The sequence below is a fragment of the Hylobates moloch genome, unplaced genomic scaffold (assembly GCF_009828535.3).
Source record: "Hylobates moloch isolate HMO894 unplaced genomic scaffold, HMol_V3 SCAFFOLD_4, whole genome shotgun sequence".
Lineage (NCBI taxonomy): Eukaryota > Metazoa > Chordata > Mammalia > Primates > Hylobatidae > Hylobates > Hylobates moloch.
The window spans coordinates 20,248,585-20,275,505 of NW_026652279.1; the positions used below are offsets into that span (position 1 = coordinate 20,248,585).

The window sequence follows — 26,921 nt, forward strand, 5'->3', positions numbered from 1 at the left end:
CAGCCTGAATAAAACATAGGCATCAAAAACATATCCACTTTACTCACTTTATTCATAATGTCTAATTCACAGCGAAGTCGTTGGATAGCACTACCAATTTTAAGGAGCTGAATTCTCAATACATCATCAATAGGAAGACAAGCAGCTACTCTGTAAGAAAAATCTTCAAGACATGGTTTTTCAAGTTTTAAACTTAGGAGTCAGATAAGCATCAGATAACTTACTTACAAATCGGATAATGTCCTTTTTTTTTTTTTTTTTTAGACGGAGTCTCGCTCTGTTGCCCAGGCTGGAGTGCAGTGGCGCAATCTTGGCTCACTGCAAGCTCCGCCTCCCGGGTTCACGCCATTCTCCTGCCTCAGCCTCTTCGAGTAGCTGGGACTACAGGCGCCTGCCACCACGCCCGGCTTTTTTTTTTTTTTTGTATTTTTAGTAGAGACCGTGGTCTCGATCTCCTGACCTCGTGATCCGCCCGCCTCAGCCTCCCAAAGTGCTGGGATTACAAGCATGAGCCACCGTGCCCGGCCCGGATACTGTCCTTTTGAAATAAACCCTTCTCTATAAGGTTACACATTTTATACAAGTATAAACAATACAAAAATATACCAGCTATCAAAGATACACTTTTCAGAAGCTCTAAATTTAGTTTCTTTTCTTATACTTTTTTTGGTAAAATCCTTTTATGTTAAACATGAACTCAAATCCATGTTAGAAGTTATTTGCCAAGAGACTAGAAAAATAACTAAACTATATCTTATAAACAGATAAAGAATCTATAATTAAGGTAATTCCTGGAACTAGAGTCACTTCTTTTAAAGGCACCTTAAAGAACAGGGAAAGGAGTCCTTACACTCAGGAAGTGTTTTTGGATGACAGCCACTTCCTGCAATTTGAACTTTTTCTGGAAAACTTGTCTAAAATTGGAGTGCTCACAGAATATAAGGATTTTATTACAATTAATTTTCAAATACTCATTTTTTTAACTGCTCAAGGGACATTATGCTTTTCAGAATTAAAATGTTTTAATCAGTCTTAAAACCTAAAATATATGATTGCATCCATTAGAAAGCTGTTTTTTACGGCAGGACATCCCAGGCCCCAGGCAGGAAACTAACTTTTCATACCTATTGGATTTGAAGGAAGAGAATCATCTTTTAGATTTTCATCCCATTCACGTAGCTGTTTCTTGATTCTGTCCATTAAGGTTTCCTTGTTTAAAATAAAGGTAGCCATAATCAAGTTCATGGACTTATTAAAATTTACTATTAAGCTTTTCAACTCTTAAAACTAACATATTGGTAGCAATTTAAGTAATCGCTCAGTCCCATCTCAGTCCCAATTTAAATGCCTCCATTTTCTTATGCAGCAATGATCAAGCTCCAGCTCCTTTGCCCAGCACTAAGTCTGCCTTCCAGCCTTTTCTTACTCACTGTCTTATCCCAGCGGTCTGTGCTCCCAACTCCCTTGCAGATTGCTCTGTTCTATGCCCCTGCTTGGAACTGGCCTCTCTTCTGCCTTCTATTAGGCCATTTCTGACTGAGTCCATAGGGATTATGGCACCTATAAATTGCACTAGCACTTGCTATCTACATACCTTACTTGGCACCTGTTTACTACATGATTTTCACAAGCATATGCAAAACATGCAAAAACTCATATACTGTGTCTTTGTAATTGCTTAAAAGCTCCTAAAGAGCAGAGATCAACTGCAGTTTCCTTTAGTGTCATGCATGTTGTTGAGTTTTCCCAGGACTCCAGATTTGTGGGCAGTGATTCATTAAGGGAAATGGCTAGCATTTATTGAATGCCCGCTATGCACACCAAGTACAATAGCTATCATTATATCCATTTTATAGGTCCTTGGAGAAGTAATTTGCTCCAGGCCCACAGAGTAAGTGACAGAAATCAGACTGAAGTCAGTCGCTGATCTGAAATCCAGATTCTTTAAACCATTTCAGCACTGTCCCTTATTTAGTTTTGCAAAATGTGGCAATGCCTAGTGTTAAACTTTAAGGAGCAAAAACCCTCATGGATGCATTAATTAATAGACTAATGATCAAGAGATGTAAGTTAATATACTTGTTTAGAGAAAAACCAAAACTGTTAAATATGGATGCTTTAATGTTCTAAATGTAACTATCACCCAACCCAACAAAATTTCACATGCTTAATAAAACTCTAAAGAGTCTTGTGATACCTTTTTTTCTTTTGAGACAGTCTTGCTCTGTTGTCCAGGCTGGAGTACAGTGACACAATCTCAGCTCACTGCAGCCTTGACCTCCCAGGCTCAATCAATCCTTCCACCTTAGCCTCCCAAGCAGCTGGGACTACGGCTGCATGGCACCAAACCTGGCTAATTTTTGTATTTGTAGAGATGGGGTTTCACCATGTTGCCCAGGCTGGTCTTGAATGCCTGGCTTCTAGCAATCTACCTGCCTTGGCCTCCCAAAGTGCTAGGATTACAGGTGTGAGCCACCACTCTTACAATATCTTGTTCTTAAGTGATAAGGCACTAGAAACTGGAAAAACTAAACCTTTGTTTTTTAATGACCCTTAATTATGACATGGCCTACCGTATATAAAGTAAATTTAAGGTAAGTTACTTACAGCATCATATAAGGAATACAGCCAGCGAGGCCATGAGGTTAGATTTGCACAATGAAACTTTCTCTGAAAACAAAACAAAAAGGCACTTAACCCCACAGAATAAAGATTCTAATGCTGGAATGAGCAACAGCTGAAAAATGATTTGGGCCTAGGAAAACATCTAATTTTAAAAAGATAAAAAATTTTGTAGAGAATCCCATAACGTGACTATCTATGAAGTGTGAAATCATGCTTCTATATCCTTCAAATATATATTGTAACTAGAATCTTTATTCCTATTTAAAAAGGTCAAACATTAAAATTTCAATGCTGAAGACAACTTTGGGAAGATAAATGTTGAGAGTAAACGCCATACTTCTATTACGACCATGTTAGTTGCCTTTAAAATAATTACTTGTCCAGTATCTGAAGTGAAAACCTCAAAATATAATCCAAACTGTTTTTGTGTAAAAACTTTAAATGAGAATCAGCTGAATCACTATAAGGGCAAACATTAAGAAGTGATAGAATCCCAAGAAGGATAAAATGTTCATTTACTTGAGACTTTATGATGAAGTTCCTCATTTCATAAAACTCAAGGAAAGGGGAAACCGATTATATATCACCTCCAATTGTAACTGAAATCCAAACAGAAGCATGCCTAAGTCCATATAAAAATGTGAAATGTACTTAATTCCTGTAGAATTTGAGTATTTGAGGGAGACTCAATACTGTTAAGATGTCAGTCCTCAAATTACATATTCAGTGCAATACCAGTGAGAATGGAATTTATAAGTATAATTTAAAGTTTGTTTGGAAAAATAACTGCAAAAGTAACCACAAAATTTTTGAAAGAGAAGCGAATGGTCTATAGGACACAAAAATACTACTGAAGGGATGCACTGCAGCAGTGCTAATAGCAACAAATTGCAAACAACCTAAACATCAATCAAAAATAGAGTGAACGACATTAGAATATGTTTATATCAAGGAATGCTCTGCAAGTGATCAAAGAACAAGGTATAGCAGAATATAAAGAATTATCACATTTTTCTCAAAACCTACGTATGTACAAATCTTTGTAATTTCGCTGTAAATAAAATGTTAATTGACATGTGACATGACACATGAAAGTGAGAGAAAAGGAATAAGGTAGATCAAAAGGCACTTTTAACAGACCAGAACAAGAAAAACAAGGTAACATTTAACAAAACAAGAGGAAGACCCTACTCCTGCACCTGCAAGATCAAATGACTAGGTATGTTTCCTATGCTGAATGATACTTACCCTAGGTATGTTCCATACCTAGTCATTTGATCTTGCAAGTGGAGTAAGATCTGCAGGAAACGTGGGAACACAGCACACATAAAAGGGACTTGGGACTGAGCTGATAGCTGGAATTGTGCTACGCAGCTGTACGATGTGCTACACCACTCCCACCCGCTACTTCCCCACCACTCCAATCCTATTCTAGCTATGTTTGTTTGGTGCAAAAGTAACTGTGGTTTTAATAGCCTAGAATCTAAGAGACAATGTTACTCTATTCCATGCTGTTCAAATATGGGAACTTTTATTATCAAAGGGAATGTCTTGTTACCAGGGATGTTCAGTTTAGAGCTGTCTCTCAAGTGGACATACTTGTTTTCAAATGTTTTAGGAGTTGCAACATGGAAGACGACAGACTTGTTCTAAAACACGACCTACAGCTCAAAACAAAGGATTCCTTAATGAGAAACATTTCTGGCTTAATATAATCCTTATATTTGAGACTATGCTAAGATCAGCTGTCCCCAACCTTTTTGACAACCAGGGACCAGTCTCATGGAAAACAATTTTTCCAAAGATGGGGTGGAGGATGGTTTTGGAATGATTCAAGTGCATTGCATTTATCATTAGAGTCTCGTAAGCACGCAATCTAGATCCCTCACATGTGCAGTTCACAATAGGGTTTGCGCTCCTGTAAGAATCTATGCTGCCACTGATCTGATAAGAGGTGGAGCTCAGCTTCACTTGCTCGTTCACCACTCACCACCTGCTGTGTGTCCCGGTCCCTAACAGGCAACAGACCAGTGCTGGTCCGTGGGCCAGGATTTGGGGACCCCTGCCAAAAGTGATCTGAGATGGCCTCCTATGTGCTCTTGTAGTGGTTAAAGCCTGAGGAGTCAGACCATGAGATCCTTCATGTACTCTCCAATAAGCTGTCCCTCACTTTTAAAACTAAACATCTAATGGTAAGATTATTGTCACAGTCCAGTTGCAGAATTTAAGAAACTATTACCAAGAGCACATCAAGTAGCTCTGAATCTTCAGGAACAGCAATGGCAACCATTAGTATTGTGCCAAGAATTTCACATTTCTTATAAGAATACTCTTAAGGTTAGTAATTTATTATCTGCATTCTAAAGTAAGGAAACGAGGCACACAAGGATGGTATGACTTGCCCAAGGTCACAGAGTCAGTAAATAGGAAGGAGCTAGGATTTGTATATAGGGAGTCTGACTCTAATCATCATTCATTCAACAAATATTTTGAGTGCCTGACAGGGTTTGGCAGTGTCCCCACCCAAATCTCATCTTGAATTGTAGTTCCCATAATCCCCATGTGTCCTGGGAGGGATCTGGTGGGAGGTACTTGAATCATGGGGACAGTTACTGCCATGTTTTTCTCATGATAGTGAGTTCTCATGATATCTGATGGTCTTATTAAGAGGGTTTTTCCCCTTTTGCTTGGCACTTCTTCCTGCCATCATGTGAAGAAGAACGTTTGCTTCCTCTTCTGCCATGATGGTAAGTTTCCTAAGGCTTCCCTAGCCATGCTGAACTGTGAGTCAAAACTCTTTTCTTTATAAATTACCCAGTCTTGGGTATGTCTTAGCAGCGTGAGACCAGACTAATACAGTGCCTACATTTGTCAGGCTATTTTTATACATTTAGGCTATGCCAATGAATGAAAGAAAAACCAACAAAATTCACTGCCCTGTGGAGCTTATATTTTAGAGAGAAGAAGCTTACTAAGTTATATATTCTTAGAATTACAAAATGACAAAGACCCAACTGAAAGTTTTGGTTTGCTGACTGACACACTTCTTATTCAGTTATTAAAATATACTTCACATATCAGAATGGTCACTTTTGTAACACAAAAAAATGTAAAAAAGTGTAGTACAAAAGTGTAATTTCATTTGGCACCCATGTCAAGAAAAATAATCTGAAATAACATATAAATTTCAAGCATAAAGAGAATAAAATGTGGCACATTAGCATATTAAGGGCAATGTACTGGATCAGGCATTCACTCTGCCACCATGCCCATGAGCAAGCTACACTTTCAGGTAGCTTCTTTTCAGAGTCAGAAGACCTCTAAAATTCTTTATCTGGAGCATCCTGACAGATTCACATATGCATAATACATCCTTAATATTTGTGATGTGTGTTAGTCAGACACACTGAAGAGACGTATACCAGAAAAGATTAGCTAGCTAGCTTTTACAGAGCAACTGCCAAAATTTAATACATTTCAATATCCTCAAATTTAAGAGTCCCATTTAGCTTTCTGGCACAATAGGAAAGGCTCCTGTCTTATATCTGGGTAAAATGGGTGATAAGTTCTAGCAATTTATAGGCATTCTTTAAATATATCAACACCATGATTGATGTCATAAAATGGTTATACCTCAAGAAAATTTTAATACTAGCCAAAAAGTTTAGGCACTTAAAAGTGACCAATGACTGATTCTCCAGCAGAGTAGTATTCACTCTGGGAACAGGATTTACTACTAAAAGCAGGCATAAAAGCCCTTAAAATGAATCTGTTACCTGGAGGTAATCTATCACAGTCCTCCATTTTTAAGCCTCAAAACTATGGCTGCATCTTTGCCTCCCAACAATGCAGAATGTTCAAAACCTGTGAAACTCCATTTAAGTGAGTCTTAATGAAGTGCAATGAAAATGGAAAGAGTAATGTGAAAAGCTAAACATAAATAGTAAATCACTACCACTGACTCCCTTTACATAGTGACTAGAAGTGGTCACTTATTGTGTTAAATCCTATTACAATCAGCAATGTAAATGACAGAAATAATTTATATAAATAATTAAAGTTACCAGTTTTTGTTTCCTTCTCTCATGAACCAAATTCCTACATGGTAATAAGAACTGGAATGGAATGATAAGCTCTTTCCTACTCCTGAGGCTTGTACGCTAATGGCAGATACACAAGTGCACATACAAGATGTATGCCTGGGAAATGACCAGTCTTTCTGAGGAAGCACCTGACTATACATAGCCTAAGATTTCAAGACTTTTCTTCTTTATATAAAAATAGTCAATAAATGTTACTGTTCTTACTCTTATTATCCTGGAACAAGGTGAAACAGATTCTCAAGTTCACAAGAAATGTTAATCAATGGTAGTCACTGAAAAGCTTGACAAAAGAGCAGTGAGGGGCTTACCAGCCCTATTTTTATTTACACAAATTATAAAGTGCCAACATTTACAACAATATGATGATGGCACACTAGGAGACCAGAAGACAAGAAAAGTAAAATAAACATATGAATTTGGTCTGTGACAACGGTGGGATCTCAAATCAATGGGGGAAAATATGGACTATTCAAAAAGTGGTAGTAGGACAATAGGGAGCCATATGGAAAAAAGTAAAGTGGAATTTATATCTGGATCAACTGCACAAGGATCACAGCTTTCCACAGAAAAGTAATGAAACCATAGTAAGTATACAAAGAAAACATGAGACATTCCTTTGCATGGGAACGTCATTTTTGGCTATGATTTAGAATACAGAAGCATTAAAAATCAAACTAAGAACAACAAAAAAATAGTTCTGTATGACAGAGCACACCAAAAGCAAAAGACAAACTAGGAAAAATGTTTGGAACTCATTAATTACAGAGACTATAAAGCTTACAAGGAACTCCAAGAAATCAACAAGCCGTAAAAAACGGGCAAATACTTTATAGAAAGGAAGCACAAACTGCTCTTACAACAAAATGCTTACCCTTGCTCTCAGAGAAATTCACATTGAACCTTTAATGTAATATATTTCACTTATCAGATCAGCAAACATCAGGTTTGATACTACATTGCCTGTGAGGCCATGATGAAACAATAATAAAAGTAAGTACAAACACCTTACGTATTTCGAAAATGACTCGCCTCCCGGGTTCCAGTGATTGTCCTGCCTGAGCCTCCCAAGTAGCTGGGATTACAGGCGCCCGCCACCATGCCCAGCTAATTTTTGTATATTCAGTAGAGACGGGGTTTCACCATTTTGGCCAGGCTGGTGTTGAACTCCTGACCTTGTGATCTACCCGCCTCGGCCTCCCAAAGTGCTGGGATTACAGGCATAAGCCACCACGCCTGGCCTCAAAATTATTTTTAAAACTGACAACTATAAGTGCATTTACCCTGTAAGCCAATAACCTCACTCTTTAAAAGTTCTCATAAATATTTACCTATATAAAAGGCCATCTGTACATGTTATTTAGTACAGATCTATCATCAGTATGGGACTGGTTATACAGTGTATCCATACAAAAGAATTCCATGCAGCTTTAAGAATGAGCAATGCTCTATAAACAAATACAAAAGAATCTCCTATAAGATACACTGTTAAGAAAAAGGTATGTATCCTTCTGTATAAGAAAGAAACAAGAACATTTGTATCTAGATAAAATTAGGAGGAGACTTACACACTAATCTGGGAGATCATGTGTGATGCCCCTACCTTTCCAAATTCATGCTCAGTTCCTCTCTGCTCTATGCAATAAACAGGAACAACCATGGCTAAGTTCAACAGAGGCCAGAAAGATGAGCACTCATTACTTCCTTAATATCTATTAGTTTCCCATTTGGCTTATCTTTACATTTCATAATCAACTCTTTTCTGATTAACATAGTAAACCTTGATATATGGATAAGCAGATGGTCTGGGCAAGCAGGGAATACACTTAGAAAAATTTAGGTCATATTCCCAACAGGTTTAAACAAAATTTCCTTTTTTTTTTTTTTTTTGAGGAGGATTTTTACTGTAGGGGGATTTGAGAATCCCCCTGCAGTAAACCAGTGAATAGAGAAAGGCACTGTGATGGGAAAAGAATTAAACAGTTTCAGAGCTCGAATTCCAGAAGGAGGAAGGTCTCTAGATGGAGTGGGTTTTGAAAGTGTTCCCTAATTACACTGGCCTAACTCCTTAATCATGAGAGACACGTGCTGAATCTTCTCTAATGCTTCCTTGTCAGAATGGTAAATACCACAGAACACTTCCAGAAGCTTAAATTTTATTTCATGTCATTTGGGATGTTTACGTTTCCATGGCAAATGCTGTGTGCAGTTGCAAGGTTAACTGAATACATCTCAGGAAGACTACAACCTGGATACTTTAAGTTCCTTTTCTGCAGGAAAAGTGTGTGGCAACCTTATTAGCTTGAGTTAGCTTAGTTATATAAGCATCTCTCAACTCTGACCATTTTAACTACTACTCAGACACGGAGACAGAACACACATATGCAGTACTTCAGATTATGGTGGGATGGACAAGTCAGATACAAGCAACCTCTATGAAGAGAGGAATGAATTGAACCTTGTATCTGTCTAAAGACAAGCACTGTTACATAATCCAGCCCCCATGGTAAGCTAGCATCCCACTAAAGGTGCAGCATGCCAAACCACTCAGATGGTCCCACTGCATATGGAGTTCCTACCAAAGATATCTGCCGTCCCCTTTCCCTGTTAGATTCCTTTTTGATGCGCACAGAATGGCTCTAAGTGGTCTCTCTAAAGCAGAACAGAGTTTGTAGGTCACTTGGAGTCCAAAACAGATCAGCTAGCGGTTTCTCTTGGCCTAGTGATCTAGATTCCAAATTTCAGAACCTAAGAAACTCTATCAACGTTTAAACAAGGGAACCCTGTAGATAACCTGACATATATGGGATGGAGTTATTTGTATCACCTAAAACCTTTTAGGCCTTCTCATTCCTTAGCATCTTCTCTTTAGCCCTTGGCAACTCTGAATATGAAAATAACCAAGGGCTAATTAAGACGAGGAAAAGTTCGGAGGATCTGAACCCACACAAATACGTGCTGCTTTGGTCTTCCCAGCTCTATCTTTTCTTGTCTTATTAAGCCAGTGGCAATCCAGTTGCATGGGCCAAATTCGGAATGTAATGTAAACAAGATGCTTTAACCATAGAACAGGAAGAATTTAAGTAGTAACTCACATAAAAAATAAATTTAAAAAGCAGGCTTACTTGCTTAGCCCAAGTTTAGGTTTAAGACTGCAGGATCCTACAGGCAGGTCACAGAACTAGCTGTACAGAACACTTGAGTCAGGAATTAACTACCACTGCTCTCACCCTATACTTAGAACTTTGCAAAGAAGAGTTAATTTAGGATTTTTAATGGTTAAGAATTTTTAACCCATCTTGGTATGGAAAAACTATTCTATATACCCAAATACTTAATATAGGCATACTGAGATTCACAAATACTGCCTTTAAAAAAAAAAAAACCAAAATTGAAGATTTCTGGCAACCCTGTTTCAAGCAAGTCTATCAAGCCATTTTTCCAAAAGCATGTGCTAACTACCTGTCTGTGCCATATTTTGGTAATTTTCACAATATTTCACACTTTTTCACTGTTGTATCTGTCATGATGATTTGTGATTAGTGAACTTTGATGTTATTACTGTGACTGTTTTGGGGCACCACAAACTGCACCCATTTAAGACAGTAAACTTAACAAATGTGTTTTGATTGCTCCACTGACCAGCCCCTCCATCTCTCTCCCTCTCCTCAGGCTTCCCTATTTCTTTGAGACATAACAATATTGAAACTAGGCTAATTAATAACTCTACAATGGCTTCTAAGTGTTCAAGTGAAAAGAAGAGTAGTCACACATCTCTCACTTTACATCAAAAGCTAAAAATGATAAAGCTTAGTTAGAAAGGCATGTCGAAGCTGAAAGAGGCTGAAGGCTAGGCCTCCTAGGGCAAATAGCAAAGCTGTGAATATGAAATGCTACTCTGGTGAAAGCCAAAAAGCCTTATTACTGATATGGAGAAAGTTTTAAGGGTCTGGATAGAAGATCAAATCAGCCACAAATTTCTGTTAAGCCAAAGTCTAAACCAGAGAAAGTCCCTAAATCTCCTTTCAGGGGCTAATAGCTGGTGACTTTAAGTTAAAACCAATGCTCACTGGCCATTCCAAAAATCCTAGGGCCCTTAAGAATGATGCTAAATCTACTCTGCCTGTGCTCTGTAAATGGAACAAAGTCTGGATGACAGAACATCTGTTTAGAGCATGCTTTACTGAATATTTTAAGCCCGCTGTTGAGACCTACTGCTCAGAAAAAAGACTCTTCATAAATATTACTGCTCATTGACAACGTACATGGTCACCCAGAAGTTTTGATGGAGACATACAAGGAGATTAATGCTGTTTTCATGCTTGGTAACAAAATTTCCATTCTGTGACCCATGGATCAAGGAGTACTTTAAACTTTCAAATCTTATTATTTAAGAAATACATTTTTGGTAAGGCTACAGCTGCCACAGAGTGATTCCTCTGATGGATCTGGAAAAAGTAAATTGAAAACCTTTTGAAAAAGAGTCATCATTCTAGGTGCCATTAAGAATAATCATGATTCATGGGAGGTGGTGAAAATATCAACATTAACAGGAATTTAGAAGAAGTTTACTCCAACCCTCACGGATGACGATTTTGAGGGTTTCAAGCCTTCAGTGAAGAAAGCAACTGCAGATGTGACAGAAATAAAAAGAAAACTAAAGTTAGAAGTGGAACCCGCAGATAGGACTGAATTGCTGTAATTTCATGATCAAACATGGATTAGGAGTTGCTTCTCATGGATGAGCAAATAAAGTGGTTTCTTGAGAAGAAATCTACTGCTGAGATGTTGTGAATGTTGAAATGACACAAAGAATTCAGAATATTACTTATACTTAGTTGATAAAGCAGCAAGAAGTTCTGACAGGATTGACTCCAATTTTGAAAGTTCTATTGTGGCTTAAATGCTGTCAAAAAGCGCTGCATGCTAAAGAGGGATCTTTTGTGAAAGAAAGAGTCAATCTGTGGGGCAGACTTCATTGCTGTCTTAAGAAATTGCTGTAGTCACCCCAACCTTCAGCAACCACTATGATTAGTCAGCAGCCATCAACAGCAAAACGAGACTATCCACCAGCAAAAGATTATGATTCACTGAAGGCTCAGATGATTGTATTCTTTAGCAATAAAGTATTTTTTTATTTAAGGTATGTACACTGTTTTTTAGATACAATCTTATTGTACACATGATAAACTACAGTATTGTGTGAATAAAACCTTTATATGCACTGGGAAACCAAAAAACTCACGAGACTCACTTTATTGTGATACTCGTTTTATTGCAGCAGTTTGAAACTGAACCTGCAATATCTTTGTGGTATGCCTGTACCCCCTGAAAAAAAGTATCTAGTGTGAAATACACAACTATGTGAATACTGAGATGACATACAGGGAACAACTTGATGCAGTTACCTTGCCACATATTTCAGTAGCAAACCAGTACCAAACATACTTTTAGGCACTAAATGACTTAAAATATTCCAAATCTACTCCTTGGGAGCCACATACTGACAGTGATCACTGACATACTTATTTCAACAGTAACATTTAAAATAACTATGGGAACAAAATTTCCCACCGTTCAGTTAAAAGAAACAAGGGTAAACGCGTATTTAAAGTGTCTGTATCTGGTCTGGGGAAGAAAGCACTGCTCGGTGATATGATCTGGCTGTGTCCCCACTCAAATCTCATCTTAAATTGTAACTCCCACAATTTCCACATGTCATGGGAGGAACTCAGTAGGAGGTGACTGAATTATGGGGGCGGGTCTTTCCTGTGCTGTTCTTGTGATAGTGAATGAGTCTCATGAGATCTGATGGTTTTAAAAATGGGAGTTTTCCTGTACAAGTTCTTTTTCCCTGTCGCCATCTATGTAAGACGTGACTTGCTCTTCCTTGACTTTCACCTTCTGCCATGGTTGTGAGGCCTCCCCAGCCATGTGGAACTTTAAGTCCAATAAATCTCTTTTTTCATAATTTGCTCAGTCTTGGTCATGCCTTTATCGGCAGCGTGAAAATGGACTAATACACACAGCTACACAAAAGCTGCCTGTTAACTAAAGGCAGTATCAATATTATTAAACATTAAAAAAATACTAGTTTCAAGGTTGTTTGGGAATCTTAAAGCAGTCTAATTATATCTTCCTTATTAGAATCTTCCTTAGAAACACTAGTCAAAACACACTGTACCATGAAACAGATCAGTTAACTGAAATAAAGATAAGACCAGGAAGTCTTATAGATACCTGGTTACAACCCTGATGCCCATCAAGTGCCCATTTTGCACAAGTTTTTGCTGAAAACTGGAGGAATTCTACTGCAAGAACAATAAAAGTTTGGTACAATAACTAGTATGTAAGTCCCCTTCATTAATTATCCATAATAATTTACGTTAAATCAGGATTCTATATTTACATTAAAATATTAAATCCTCACCACTCAACGAAGGGATGATTAATACAGAAATTTTAAGGTTACAATGGAAACTGTCTTTCCATATTAAAAAAAAAAACTCAAAAAGCCCAATTATTCTAAATTTAGAAACTAGTAATCTTTTTCTTTAGGTAGCAATTATAAATATTAACTATACTTAAAATTGCACATCTCACAAATGAGTAGAAACAGGCTCCCTTAATTTTTTTTCCCTATGACAATTATGATTTAGTCAAAGGATATAACATAGGAATTAGTGCCCAAACAAGCAACACTTTTAAAGAGCGCCTAGTCTCAAGTCAATTTTTGCAATGTCAACTGTATTTCATTAAAACACGTAGCAAAAGAAACCTTTCTCTCTGATCTGAAGGAAAACAGACTCTACTTCTCTACTACTACTCTACCCCAAAAGAATCCTCCCTTCTTTAAGATAATGGATGTTTATGATCCAAGAGCCAAACATCTAACTTGATCATAGTTTAATAAAGCATTTCCCATGGAATTAAAAATCATAAGTGATTAATATAACTGATAAGCATAATAACAAGGATACCTTACAGCTGTGTGACATTTTATTGCTTTTGTAAACGGCTTTTACATAAAATAGCTGCCTGTGCAATTTTTAGAGGATCAAATGTACCTGGAATATTGCCACACAAGGTGTCTGGGTAATGAATCATGAGAGTTGTGTTTCTTTCTTAAAACAGGAAAAAAAACAACCTGTCTTCATTTTTTGAAGATGCATAAAAAATTAGTTTCTCACCTTCTGGTATTTCTGCCACCATTTATATGAGCATTGGTCTTCCCTTGAGACAGGTTTTGAAGGAAATATCTGGCACTTATTGAGGGATTCTAACTGAACTGCAGACATGGTTGAAGGCAACACACATTCGGGAAGAATTTGCACTTTAGCTTGCTGGATTCTAAAATAAAGAGAACCAAGCATGGTATTCATTTCTAAGATTGACTAACTCAAAACTGTAAGTTTCTAAACAGTGATCATTTTAAATACCAAGATTTTCCAAGTTTTATCTTTTAAACATATTCATCAAATACTGATGTTAAGATACAGAAAGTTTCAGAAAATAATTTTATTTCATAAATCATACCAAAGTTAAAACCAAAGATAACCTAAAGTATGGATTTTCAATGTAACTGTGGAATGGAAAGAGAGATCGACACATTTCAGATAAACACAGAGTCTATAAATGAAACAAAGTTTTTAAAAAACCAACATACAACCAACTACTGCTTGATACTTCTAATTTCTTAAACATTCTTAAGATACCCAAACTCTTCTATCCCACTTCTTATGCTGCTTAACTCTTAACATCTATCCTTTCTCATAAGCCATCTAATCTAAGTAGAGAAAGGAAGAGAAACATCAAGAATGTATTTACATGGACGAATTAAAATAACACTAGAGAATTACATGCAACCTTTCTGCGTGCATTCCTTTTCACGTTCTTAAGAGTTTAACTGTACAAAGAATCAAACTATATATTAGGTTTTTTCTTAAAAGTTATTTAAAATGTCATAATAAAGTCATTTCCAAAATGCTACTTGAGAATATCATAATTGCAAACATCATGAACTAGTGCAAACAGGAAGGTTGTATCTATGAGCTATCTTCCTGTGAGGCATTCTCTCAGAGTGTAGCTTCTGAAATGTAGAATATGTAACTGTATTCAAATGCTAGTACATAACACTGTCAGACTGACAAAGTCAAATATATTAAAAGTCTCTGCTTTATTAGTTATACTTAAGACTTCTAAAGTAGTCTTTCATAATAACCACTGTTTGACCACAAAATATTATGGATGAAATTCTGACATTTTATTTATTAAAAGGAAAAATAACTGAGTGCGTTAGAAAGTATCTAGGTTTAATTTAATGATAATAGTAGACTCACTCTGCTAACTTTATTTCCTTCCTGCAAACTCATTAGAAATACTCAGAAAATTTGTCTACATGACTTGGGAAAATGTTAAAAATTTTTACTATAGTCAAACTATGATCAAGTGTTCTTGTATTATTATTAGAGCTCATTAGAAACAAAATCTCAATTTTCTTCACCTGATTCATGAACACAAATAACTTATTATGAAGGTAAAAGCATATACCATCCTATAGAAATTTTTAGAAATCTGATTCTTCAAGGTTATAGGTAACTGAAGAATTATGCTTTACCCAACTATTGTATACGATTTGATTATGATAAAAACAGTAACATTATTGATCCCCTGGCTTATAGATCATGTTAATAATTAGTCTGCAGTGCAAGCTGTCTGAACTGCCTTGAAGGATTAATAAATGCTCTCCTTTACCTGGTTATACATGGCCAGGGTCCACTGCATATGCAGTGGCTGGTTCTTCTCCCAGCAGCTGAGTTTTGTTTTTAACATAAGCTAGTTTTTTTTTTCTTTCCAACTTGTTTATCACGGTTGTTTTGTGATTATAGCAACATAATTTATATAAATGTTATAAAAACCAGTGAAATATGAGTACAACAATAAAATTGCTTCAAGGAACCTTAAGTTGAGACATAAAAAAACTGCTTTCAACTTAGGTACAGATAACTCTAATAGTAGGAAAAAAACCACAAAAATCTGGAAAAATTCTGCACTCAAATTGCCTTGTGACTATCTTTAGAATCCCTCTTTAAAGAAAAACTAGCAGTATAAACTGTGGATAATGTATAATGAAAGTGCCAGAAAGTCTACAGTCATCTCCAATCTGCAGACCTGCTTCAATTGAAAGACCTTGGTCTCTCCAAATGAAAAATTAATGAATTTATAAAGTTAAAATAAAATGTTTAAGCTATATATGTGTAACATTTTGTGGTTTCCAGCTTCAACTAACTTTTTGACAAACAATTACTGGTCTCAGTCAAGACAGGTAAGAGATCTTCTCTTGTGATGCCAATAGGGTATCAATCCCCTCCTCCTCTCTACATGCTAAGAAGTAGGAACTTCTGAAGAGTCCTATGTCAATGAGACCTGTGTTTTTTATTAAAAAAAAAATTTCTATGTGTTCAGAAGGTGCCCCCCAGCTCTGCTCCACCCCCCACCCCGCCACACACACACGACTTCGGTTGTTGTATACTTTTTTTTTTTTTTGAAATGGAATCTCTGTTGGCGAGGCTTGAGTGCAGTAGTATAATCTCTGCTCAATGCAACCTCTGCCTCCCAGGTTCAAGTGATTCTCATGCCTCAGCCTCCCGAGTAGCTGGAATTACAGGCATATGCCACCATGCCCAGCTAATTTCTTGTATTTTTAGTAGTGATGGGGCTTCACCATGTTGGCCAGGCTGGTCTTGAACTCCTGGCCTTAAATAATTCACATACCTTGGCCTTCTAGAGTGCTGAGATTACAGGAATAAGTCACCACACCTGGCCTCTGTAGTATACTTTTAATAAATGAAGTGTTATTTAGGTAAAAGACAAATGGATATTTTTATTAATTTTTTTTATTTTTCTATATGCTTATTTCTCTAAGAAAAACAAATGAATATTAAATATTTTACTGGAGAAAGGGAAGCTGGCTTGAGTTTCAAATGTGTTATACAGAAATTCTGATATAATGGAAGGAGTACCAGTTTGGAAGTCAGGGGACCTAGAACCAATCAGGTCTGTTGCTTATTTGCTGTTTATGCAAATTACTTAACCTCTCTAGTACTTGGCATTCCGATATAGAAAAAGAGGAGACTGAACTAAATCATCTCCAGAATTTCTTTCATTTCACCATTTCCAGTGAAGGTGGTTACAGGGCCAGAGAGTTAGTGGAGCCAAGAGAAATCTCATTCCACAGAGGCCTTTTAAATAAAGACAGACATACCCTTTATGAGAGGCCTTAATAATGGGTCTACAGAATACTAGAGAGAATGTGCCCTTTCCAAGTCTTGTCCACCTGTATCAGTTTGATGTTAATCTTTTTTTTCCTTTGAGATGGAGTTTTCCTCTTGTTGCCCAGGCTGGAGTGCAGTGGTGCGATCTTGGCTCACCGCAACCTCTGCCTCCCAGGTTCAAGCGATTCCCCTGCCTCAGCCTCCCAAGTAGCTGGCATTACAGGCATGCGCCACCACGCCCGGCTAACTTTGCATTTTTCGTAGAGATGTGGTTTCTCCAAGTTGGTCAGGCTGATCTCGAACTCCTGAGCTCAGGTGATCGTCCTGCCTCTTGGCCTGCCAAAATGCTGGGATTACAGGCATGAGCCACTGTGCGCGGCCTGATGTTAACCTTTACTAGAGTCAAACATCCATTCCTTGTCTTGTTTTCAGAGTTAATGATATACTGCCATCTTGTGTTCAATAGTTTTTCCACATTCAAAAGTCACTAATGTCAAGACGGTCTGAGAAATATACTTTTCCCCAAGTCAATTTTCCTTTATGATTTCTATAGTATTCACAAATAATCAAAATTGTATGAAGATAAGAAGTACTTTAAAAATGGAACTGTTAGCAAAATCCACAGTAACAAAACAATTTGCTAATTATCATAATACAGACCCCCATCCCCCGGGAGATCATTCTTTCATTCGTTTATATAAAATTTATGGTCCTAAATGTAAAACGTAAGTAAGTCTTGGTCATTGTTCTCAAGCAGCTTATCTACTGAGGAAGACGGACATATAATCCTGTCAGGACAGTGCAATGTGGTCAGGCTATCAAAGTTTGCACAATGAATGTTCTGGGGAAGTACCTGGGGAGAACTAAACACCCTAAGAGCTCTGGCAATCCCATCTCACATTCCTCTATGCTCTCTTTAGCTCCAAGGAGCTGCCTGACATGTCAATATTTTCATAATTCAAAAATATATAGGAATGCCCACCATGTGAATAAAACAGACAAAACGTTCCTGCCCTCATGCTGCCCACATTGTTTTTTCAGTCTTAATCCCCCACCCCGCCCAAAAAAACCCCAAAATACTCAGAACTTGCCTGTGTTCAGAAGATACTACCTGGGCAACAGAGAGGTCTGATGAGATTTTCAACTGCGGGTATAAATTGGAAACCAATTCACTAGTGCTTGTATTGTGTACCAGGACTGTGTATCTGTAAGACCTCACAGGTCATGTGCCACAGTTGAGAAGCACTCCCTTAAAAGATAATATCCAATGATCAAGGCAAATGCTTTGTTTCCTTTTTAGAAGAGGATAAAATAAGATAAACTGGACTTTGTGTCTGTTTTAATGTGTATCTCTTGAATTTGTGCAAAACCCAGCCATGAGAGCTATGTCAGAATGAATAACTGCTAAAACAGTACACTCAGGGAATTTCTAAATGTCACAAGGCACAGAGAATACAAGTATTTATTGATCACTTATTATGTAAATAGCATTTCTGGGTGACATAAAATTCACACTGGAGATGGACACTAAATATAAATGGCTTTTATAGCTCAGCTGGAGCAGTTGGCAGATATAACTAGTGTGGCTTTCAAACATCACAGCAATGCTACAAAAACCACAGCTGTCCTGGTGAGCACACAAACGGCTCACAAGCCTCTGGTCTCCCTATCCTCTCACGCTCTGAGAGGCCTTCAATCCTAAAGAAGCCAAGTCCCAAACAGCCCTTCCCTTTGGATTTACATGACTGTTCTCAAACCTGGAGAGACATTAGAATCACCTGAAAATCATTTTTAAAAGATGCTGCAGCCTCATCACTCTCTGGAGATGGGAGATGAGGTTGGAACTCAAACTTCTACAGTTTTAAAAGCTTCCCAGGTGATTCTGATGCATAGCAAGGTTGGAAACCACTGGGCTATACCTTAGAAGGGAAAGAGAACAACTAGTTAAAAGTTACAAAATATGAAAGGTCAGTAGAATAGAAAAAGTACAAGAAAACTATTTCATTATAAAACATTCAAACAGCGTTAAGGTATATGTTATTTCTTACCCATCTGACTGTGTTCTTAGCTCAAGGACTTTGAACCTTTGTCTTCCAATTGCTTTCACTTTCACGATCTCAATTCCAAAATCCTGTTCTTCTCGATAGGCATATATCTCTGCTGTTGTTCCAAACTGTGCTTCCCTTTCCTGTATATTGCTTCCAAGAAAATTTTAAAAGGAAATAATTTTGAACATTTGAGTTTTAAATATACGCAAAGTTGGCAAAAGCAATACATACGGGTAAACAATTTATAGAATCAACCCTTACTACAAAGCTAGTATAATTTTATTTATTGTTTGAGATGAGTCTCGCTGAGTTGCCCAGACTAGAGTGCAGTGGCATGATCCCGGCTTGCTGCAGCCTCTGCTTCCCAGGTTCAAGTGATTCTCCTGCCCCTGCTGCCTGAGTAGCTAGGATTACAGGCACATACCACCACCCTGGCTAATTTTTGTGTTTTTAGCAGAGACGGGGTTTCACCATGTTGGTCAGGCTGGTCTCAAACTCCCGACCTCAGGTGATCCACCCGCCTCGGCCTCCCAAAGTGCTGGGCGTATAGGCGTGAGCTACCGTGCCTGGCCAATTTTATTTATTTTTAAATCACATAGGGGATATAGAAGGAGGATTCAGGAAGTACAATTAGAGAACTTTAGGAAAAGAATAGATTTCTAGTCACTGAAAATAACTTAGAACTTACAGGGGTTTAAACTCATTTCCCAAACCAAACATTCTTTCACTCTGTCAGACAAATGACTTATCATTTCTGCTGCTTACTGACAGCACTGTACTGGGGTGGGAGCTTCCTGTATGTGTTTCCTGCCTCTACCGCAGATTTCCTTTATTTGCCACGGGATACTTAAAATTCAGCTTCAATTTAAAGTGGTACAACCTATGAATTTTGAAAGAGAGGGAAAAAAAAGACCACTCTTTTGGAAAAGTAATCCTTTACGTTAAAATAAAAAAGCACTATTTCTCTTTAATACAGACAGTTATTGAAACTAAGATTCCAGAAATGTTTTTCATCAAATATAAATGATTAAAAAATTTTCAAACACCAGAAAGTTAAATTGTGTATGAAGGTGAACAGCTGAGTTAGATGGTAATGAACAAAAATACTCCCAACTTGCACTATCAAACTTCTACTTAACCAAATTCCTAACCTCACATTCTTACCCAACCTCTCCTGTACATGCAAAATAACAGCCTGCTTTGGCTTCAACACTGACCACTGCAATTACCCATGAGACGAAATGTATTAAGCAAATGGACTCTAATATTTTACCTGTATGCAAGAACAGCAAAGGTTCTATCTTTCTGAATTAAATTCCGCACCATACTGACTTCTTGAGGGTGAAAAAGCTGAAGAGGTAATGTCTGTCCGGGAATCAGGATCATCATCACCTGCGGCAGAACTGGAATCACCTGACAGCTGTCATCATCGTGCAAAGTCCTGCCATGAAATTCTTCCATATCAGCGCCTAGGTACTATTTAAGAACATATATAGGGACAGTGTCAAGATCGATATGTAATAAAAATATAAGCTCAAGAGACTAAAGAGCAAATCACATTAAAAGAAATACAGGCCGGGCACAGTGGCTCACACCTGTAATCCCAGCACTTTGGGAGGCCGAGGTGGGCAGATCATCTGAGGTCAGGAGTTCAAGACCAACCTGACCAACATGGTGAAACCCGGTTGCTACTAAAAATACAAAAATTAGCCGGTTGTGGTGGTGGATGCCTGTAATCCCAGCTAATCGGGAGGCTGAGGCAGGAGAATCACTTGAACCTGGGAGGTGGAGGCTGCAGTGAGCTGAGATTGTGCCACTGCACTCACTAGAGCTTGGGTGACAGAGCAACAGTCTGTCTCAAAAAAAAAAAAAAAAAAAGGGGGGAAAAAAAAAAGAAATACAGGCCAGGCACGGTGGCTCACGCCTGTAATCCCAGCACTTTGGGAGGCCGAGGCGGGTGGATCACGAAGTCAGGAGATTGAGACCATCCTGGGTAACACAGTGAAACCCCGTCTCTACTAAAAATACAAAAAATTAGCCAGGCGAGATGGCGGATGCCTGTAGTCCCAGCTACTCAGGAGGCTGAGGCAGGAGAATGGTGTGAACCCCTGGGGATGGAGCCTGCAGTGAGCCGAGATTGCGCCACTGCACTCCAGCCTGGGCAACAGTGAGACTCTGTCTCGAAAAAGAAGAAGAAAAGAAAAGAAATACAAATGGGGTTACAAACAATAAATGTGGTATATAAGCATCCCACGTGAAAATATAATTTTTAATCTAATTTTAACTCTTAGAAGAATTTCTAATCTTTTATGAAGAATTCTCACAAACACAGAAATTCAAGAATTTTTTTAGTACAAAGTATTTTATTTTTACCAAGATAAGAAATATCTCTATGTCCAAATATCACAAACAGCAAGTATAAAACGTAAGTATGTTCAATAACACTCTAGTACCTAGAAGTACAGAGAAGTATTTAATAGCTCAATTACTAGAAAGACTATAAAGAGCAACAATTCCTCAAACAATTCTACCACAACATAGTATTAAGCTTCTTAAAAATTACAGTTGGCCGGGCACGGTGGCTCACGCTTGTAATCCCAGCACTTTGGGAGGCCGAGGCGGGTGGATCACGAGGTCAGGAGATCGAGACCACAGTGAAACCCCGTCTCTACTAAAAATACAAAAAATTAGCCGGGCGTGGTGGCGGGCGCCTGTAGTCCCAGCTACTCGGAGAGGCTGAGGCAGGAGAATGGCGTGAACCCGGGAGGCGGAGCTTGCAGTGAGCCGAGATCACGCCACTGCACTCCAGTCTGGGTGCCTGGGTGACAGAGCGAGACTCCGTCTCAAAAAAAAAAAAAAAAAAATTACAGTTAAATGTTTATCTACTGGCAAATAGCCCATGTTCTCATCCATAATTTCTGATATCTAGTAATACAAATATCAGTCACTTGTTTTTATGAACTTTTATCTACATTTAAATGTATATCATATTAGATCTGTCACTAAATTACATACTGTATGTGATGTCGGCAGACTGGTGTCAAAATTTATGATGTTTGGTTTTTTGGCTTCTTTACTATCCTGGTCTTCAACTTCCATTTCATCTTCTTCCTCACTCTCTGCTGTAAGAGTAGAATATTGTAAGAAAAAAAAAAAAGATGAATGAAAACCTTTCAAACACATAATTCCTTCTTCAAAAAAGGGGTACTTCTAAAACCACATGCATTTGGTAAGCTCTACAGTACTGTGAAGAGGCAGCCAGAGGGCTGGGGTCTATGCTGGGCTCTGTCAGTAGCTATGTTTTTTTTTTTTTCTTTTTAAGTCAATTGTGAATTTTAGAAGAGTTTAACATTTACAGAGAAGTGCAGAGATAGTACAGAATGCTCCCGTATGTCACACATCCTTTTCCCCTATAGTTAATTTATATTAGTATGGTACATCTGCCACAACGAAGGAATCAGTCTTGGTACATTACTCTAACTAAACTTCATATTTTATTTGGATCCCCTTAGTTTTTATCTAATCTTTTTGTGTTCCAGGATCCCACATTACATTTAGTTATCATGTCTCCCTACCCTCCTCTGGGCTACAGTGGTTTTCAGACTTTGCTTGTTTCTGAGTTTTGAGGAGTACTGGCCAGGTATTTTGTAGAGTATCCCTCAACTGGGTTTTGTTTGATGTAATTCCCATGATTAGACTGAGGATACGTGTTTTAGGGAGGAAGACCACAGAAGTGAAGTGTTGTTATTCTTTTCCTTTTTAGAAATGGGGTCTGTTGCCAATGTGCTGTTTTTATTACATATCAAGCCTACATATTATGAACTATTCCTGCTGTTAACCTTGATCACCTGGCTAAAGCAGTGTGTGTCAGGTTTTTCCACTGTAAAGTTCCTTTCCCCCTCCTTTTCACATTGTACTCTTTGGAAGCAAATCACTAGGTGTAGCCTCCACTTCAGGGGTGATGAGTTATGCTCCACTCCCTTGAAGGGGAAATATCTATATAAGTTATTTAAAATCCTTCTATATGGGAGATTTTTCTCTTCTCCCTCACCAGTAACTAATTTTAACACCTTAGACAACTCATTCTGCCCAATTAAATTTTAGTTTCCTCATCTGCAAAATGATAGGCTTGAACAAGTCAACCTCTAACGTTCTCTCAAACTCTCAACTTCAAAGAGTTCCTACATAAGTACGAAAAGAAACAAAGCAGGCAAGATCTGTTAATTAAAACTGAGAGAAAGATAACCTGGCAGGAAGAATTTCACAGCATTTTTCTAGTGACATTTCCCTGGCTGTCGCTATATTATTTTAAAAAGAAGGCCAGGTGTGGTGGCTCACAACTGTAATCCCAGCACTTTGGGAGGATGAGGCAGGTAGATCACTTGAGGTCAGGAGGTCAAGACCAGCCTGGCCAACATGTTGAAACCCCATCTCTACTAAAAACACAAAAATTAGCCGGGTGTGGTCACAGGTGCCTGTAATCCCAGCTACTGGGAAGGCTGAGGCAGGAGAATCACTTGAACCCGGGAGGCGGAGGTTGCAGTGAGCTGAGATCGTGCTACTGCACTCCAGCCTGGGCGACAGAGCAAGACTCCATCTCAAAAGAAAGAAACAAAGAAAATTTTGCAATCATTTTCATACCATTTTGCTTAATTTTAAATTTAAAAATAAAGTTGGCATGAAGCATAAAACATTTTAAAAGAATGTCTTAGAAAACCAGATGTTACCAATGACAGCAAAGGAAATTAGAAAACACTACACAATACAGATGCTATTCTACTAACTGTGAGTCTGTCCTTTTCATACAAACTATGAGTAAATTTCCTATCCTAGACCAGTGACTCTCAACCACAGGTGATTTTGCCCCTCAGGGGATATTGGTTGTAATAACTAAGGGAGTCCGACTGACATCTAGTGGGTAGAGGCCAGAGATGCAGCTAAATATCCTACAAGGCACAAGACAATCCCACCCAAAGAATTCTCCAGCCCAAAAGTCAAGTGCTGAGGCTGGGAAACCCTGGCCTAGACTAACAACAAAGAATTACTGAATCTCATTTCTCACCTCCCAGTTCATGTATTTTTAAATGCCCCAAATAAACTTCTAAATCGATAAAATGTCATTACAAAATAATCATTTTATTCCTTTGCATATCATTATTTAAGTCAAACCACCTCTAGCCAGGCCCCTGACAGAAAATAAAAATGTTTTCCAATATGGTAACTGCCTTGGACTTTGTATTTATTGTTACAATTTCCTAGATATAAAACTTTGTCAAAAACAGTATTACTTCAACTTATATGTAAATAGTCAACGGTCTAACACTTCATACAAATTTTCCTTGGAACATGTAAATTTCACCAAGAGATAAAAAAGAGCTATCTAAATGGATGAGAAAAATATTCTGCATCAAATTCTTTGCATTTCCAACTCTGGCAGCATGACTATCACTCGGCATGCAGCAGGACCCACTTTATTGCTCTACTACAGAAAGTTTAAGAGATAAACTATTGGCTCAAAGGCTGGAATTAATATTGTTAAAAATTTACATTTTAACTGTTCTGACTCCTAGTCTCTTAATTAGTAACTTTTTTTCATAAATAGGGCTAAAAACCACTTTCCCCTACTCAGTTATGTTTATTAATGTTTCATTTGCGTAAGATAAATTCTTCACATCTCAAATATAAAGCTTTTTATTGGAACTTAGAGGATTTACTCTTCAGAACAACTCGTACTACATGGAATTATGGAAAGTCCAATGTTTCTCTACAAATAAAATTTGCGTAATTTGGAAGGGCATTATTGCTATATCTACATCATCTCTGCCTCTCCCAACGTTTTTCTGAAAAACAAAACAAACAAACAAAAAAACAAAACAAAAAAAACCACGCTGACTGTTCAGAGCTATCAGTGAAGTCTGATGACTCATCTCATGCAGAGGCACCATGTGAATGCCGACAGAACATCAGTATCCTCCCCCTTCTATTTACCATTCTCCCTGAAACACCGGATTTGGCACAGAGAGTAGGGCTAATGTCTCTGAAAAAACAGCTCAGCTTTCCATCAAAGGCAGGCACACTTACCCTTGTGTCAATTCAGCTAGAATGGCTTCAAGAACAACCAATAACTATGGTTTATTTTTATAGAAAAGTTCTCTCCTATATGGTGGGCATGCACTCAGTCTCTTCCTCTTTTAATCCATGCTGCTACCAGTGGACAAATTAATCTTCCAAGCATAGATTTCCTTAGGCAATTACCTGAAACCTAAAACTGTTTCTTGGCAATCCACAGGAAAAACCCCAAACCCACTGGCAAGAGATGCCAGTTTCCCAGCAACTTAGACCCAATCTACCTCCTAGGCCTTGTGTCCCACAACCATGTCCTAAACATGTGCTTTTGGATGTCTCCTGATGTACCTTGAAAGGCTTTTTCCCAAATCCTCTGACCCTTAAACAACCTCTGCTTCTGAAGAGCCACAACAGCATTCATTTATCTGGCCCTAAATCAACCGCCTCTGCGGTTGATTTATGTTTAGTTATATTCTCAGCAGCCCCGTCTAGACAGTAAACCTCAATTATCAGATTGTGTATTATCTCTCGTTTCATCTCTACAACACCTAACATACTTGTCATATAACGAAGGGACTCAAGTAATACTTTCAAGTTTGGATGATACGCCTTTTGGAAAGCATCTCTTGAAAGGCATTCCATGAAAAGTTTATACAATATTCCATGCCTTTTTTTTTCTGTTCAGTATTTCAACACAAGGCCAAAGTCCAAACACTTCACACAACATACAGGAAAAAGAAAAACTAAGTATCTCTGATTAAGCACAATCGTACATGCCTGAGAAAGACCAATAGTAAGACAAACAAAATAGAGAAGTGGTTTAGAGATATAATGACAGACACACCCGGGTTGGAATCCTGACTCTGCTGTGTGACCTTGGGCAAGTCATTGAACTAATCTGCAAATCCAATACTCGCTTATCAAATCGGAAACTGAAAACTGATGTGGGAAGGATTAAAAGGCGAAATGCATGCAAAGCGTTAACTGCAAGGCTCGTAAAATGGTAAGTGCTTAGTACATGTTAGCTGTCACTCTTATTAAAAGGAAGGAGACCAGCAAAAGTAACAGCTGTGAATCTGACCCGGTCCTCTAGTTTCAGAGCATTTCCTTGGAGCTAAACTAAGGATACAGGGAGGTTGGAGAGGATGAGTTTCCTGTTCTTAAGAGCAAATGCCCCCCGACACCCTGGCTCACGGCTCGGGACAACAGAGCATCGAAGAAAGCGCCGCGACTCCATCGCGGGCCGAGGGCCGACGTGAAGCAGCTTTCCGGTGCGGCCCTGCTGGGCTGGCTGGCCAGTCTCGGCGCCCCCACGCCCGCCTCCCAAGCCCAGCTGCACGGCTAGCGGCTCCGGGCCTCGCCCCACTCCCGACTACACGGAACTACTCCAGGCGGTTACCAGGCAGGAGCGGCAGGTGGTTGCCCATGTTGTGCGCAGCGTCCTGCTGATCTCCTTCGCCGGCCATGTCTGTTTACCCGCAAAGGAGGCTGGGACAGGGCGGTGCCGAAGACTCCGAGGGAGGGTCCGTGTCGCGCCGCTGCCGCGCACCGGGGCCACAGCGCCCCCTGGCGACCCCAGAGGAGCAGACGGCGGCGCGTACCTAAGCCTGGAAGTGATGACCTAGGCGGGAGCGACAATTACAGGCCTGCGCTCCGTCCCGGGGACAGAACGCCGTCCCCTGCCGACCACGGCTGAGTGCCCGGCGTACACACGGCAGAGCCCTCACCTTGTTCCAGCCCTTAGCATGACTTATTTAATCTTGATATTTTGCATATGGAGAAACTGAGGCTGACAGCCTTTAGTCTCC

General features: G+C 38.7%; 1 protein-coding gene across 2 annotated transcripts in view; it reads right to left on the reverse strand.

Annotated features, from left to right (window-relative positions):
• Window positions 1-26,609, reverse strand: part of CRBN (cereblon) — a 30,480-nt gene extending 3,871 nt beyond the window's left edge. Inside the window, exons 1-8 of one of the 2 annotated variants that reach the window (XM_032149534.2) lie at window positions 26,513-26,609; window positions 22,063-22,166; window positions 20,321-20,523; window positions 19,048-19,197; window positions 13,916-14,075; window positions 2,608-2,670; window positions 1,125-1,209; window positions 48-163 (exon numbers count right to left, since the gene is read on the reverse strand). In XM_032149534.2, the coding sequence (XP_032005425.1) occupies window positions 48-163; window positions 1,125-1,209; window positions 2,608-2,670; window positions 13,916-14,075; window positions 19,048-19,197; window positions 20,321-20,523; window positions 22,063-22,166; window positions 26,513-26,579 (948 nt within the window). In that variant the 5' untranslated portion in view covers window positions 26,580-26,609. Of the gene's footprint in view, window positions 1-47; window positions 164-1,124; window positions 1,210-2,607; window positions 2,671-13,915; window positions 14,076-19,047; window positions 19,198-20,320; window positions 20,524-22,062; window positions 22,170-26,512 lie in introns of both variants that reach the window. The other variant, XM_032149533.2, reaches the window with a different exon arrangement.
• Window positions 26,610-26,921: the final 312 nt, after the last annotated feature.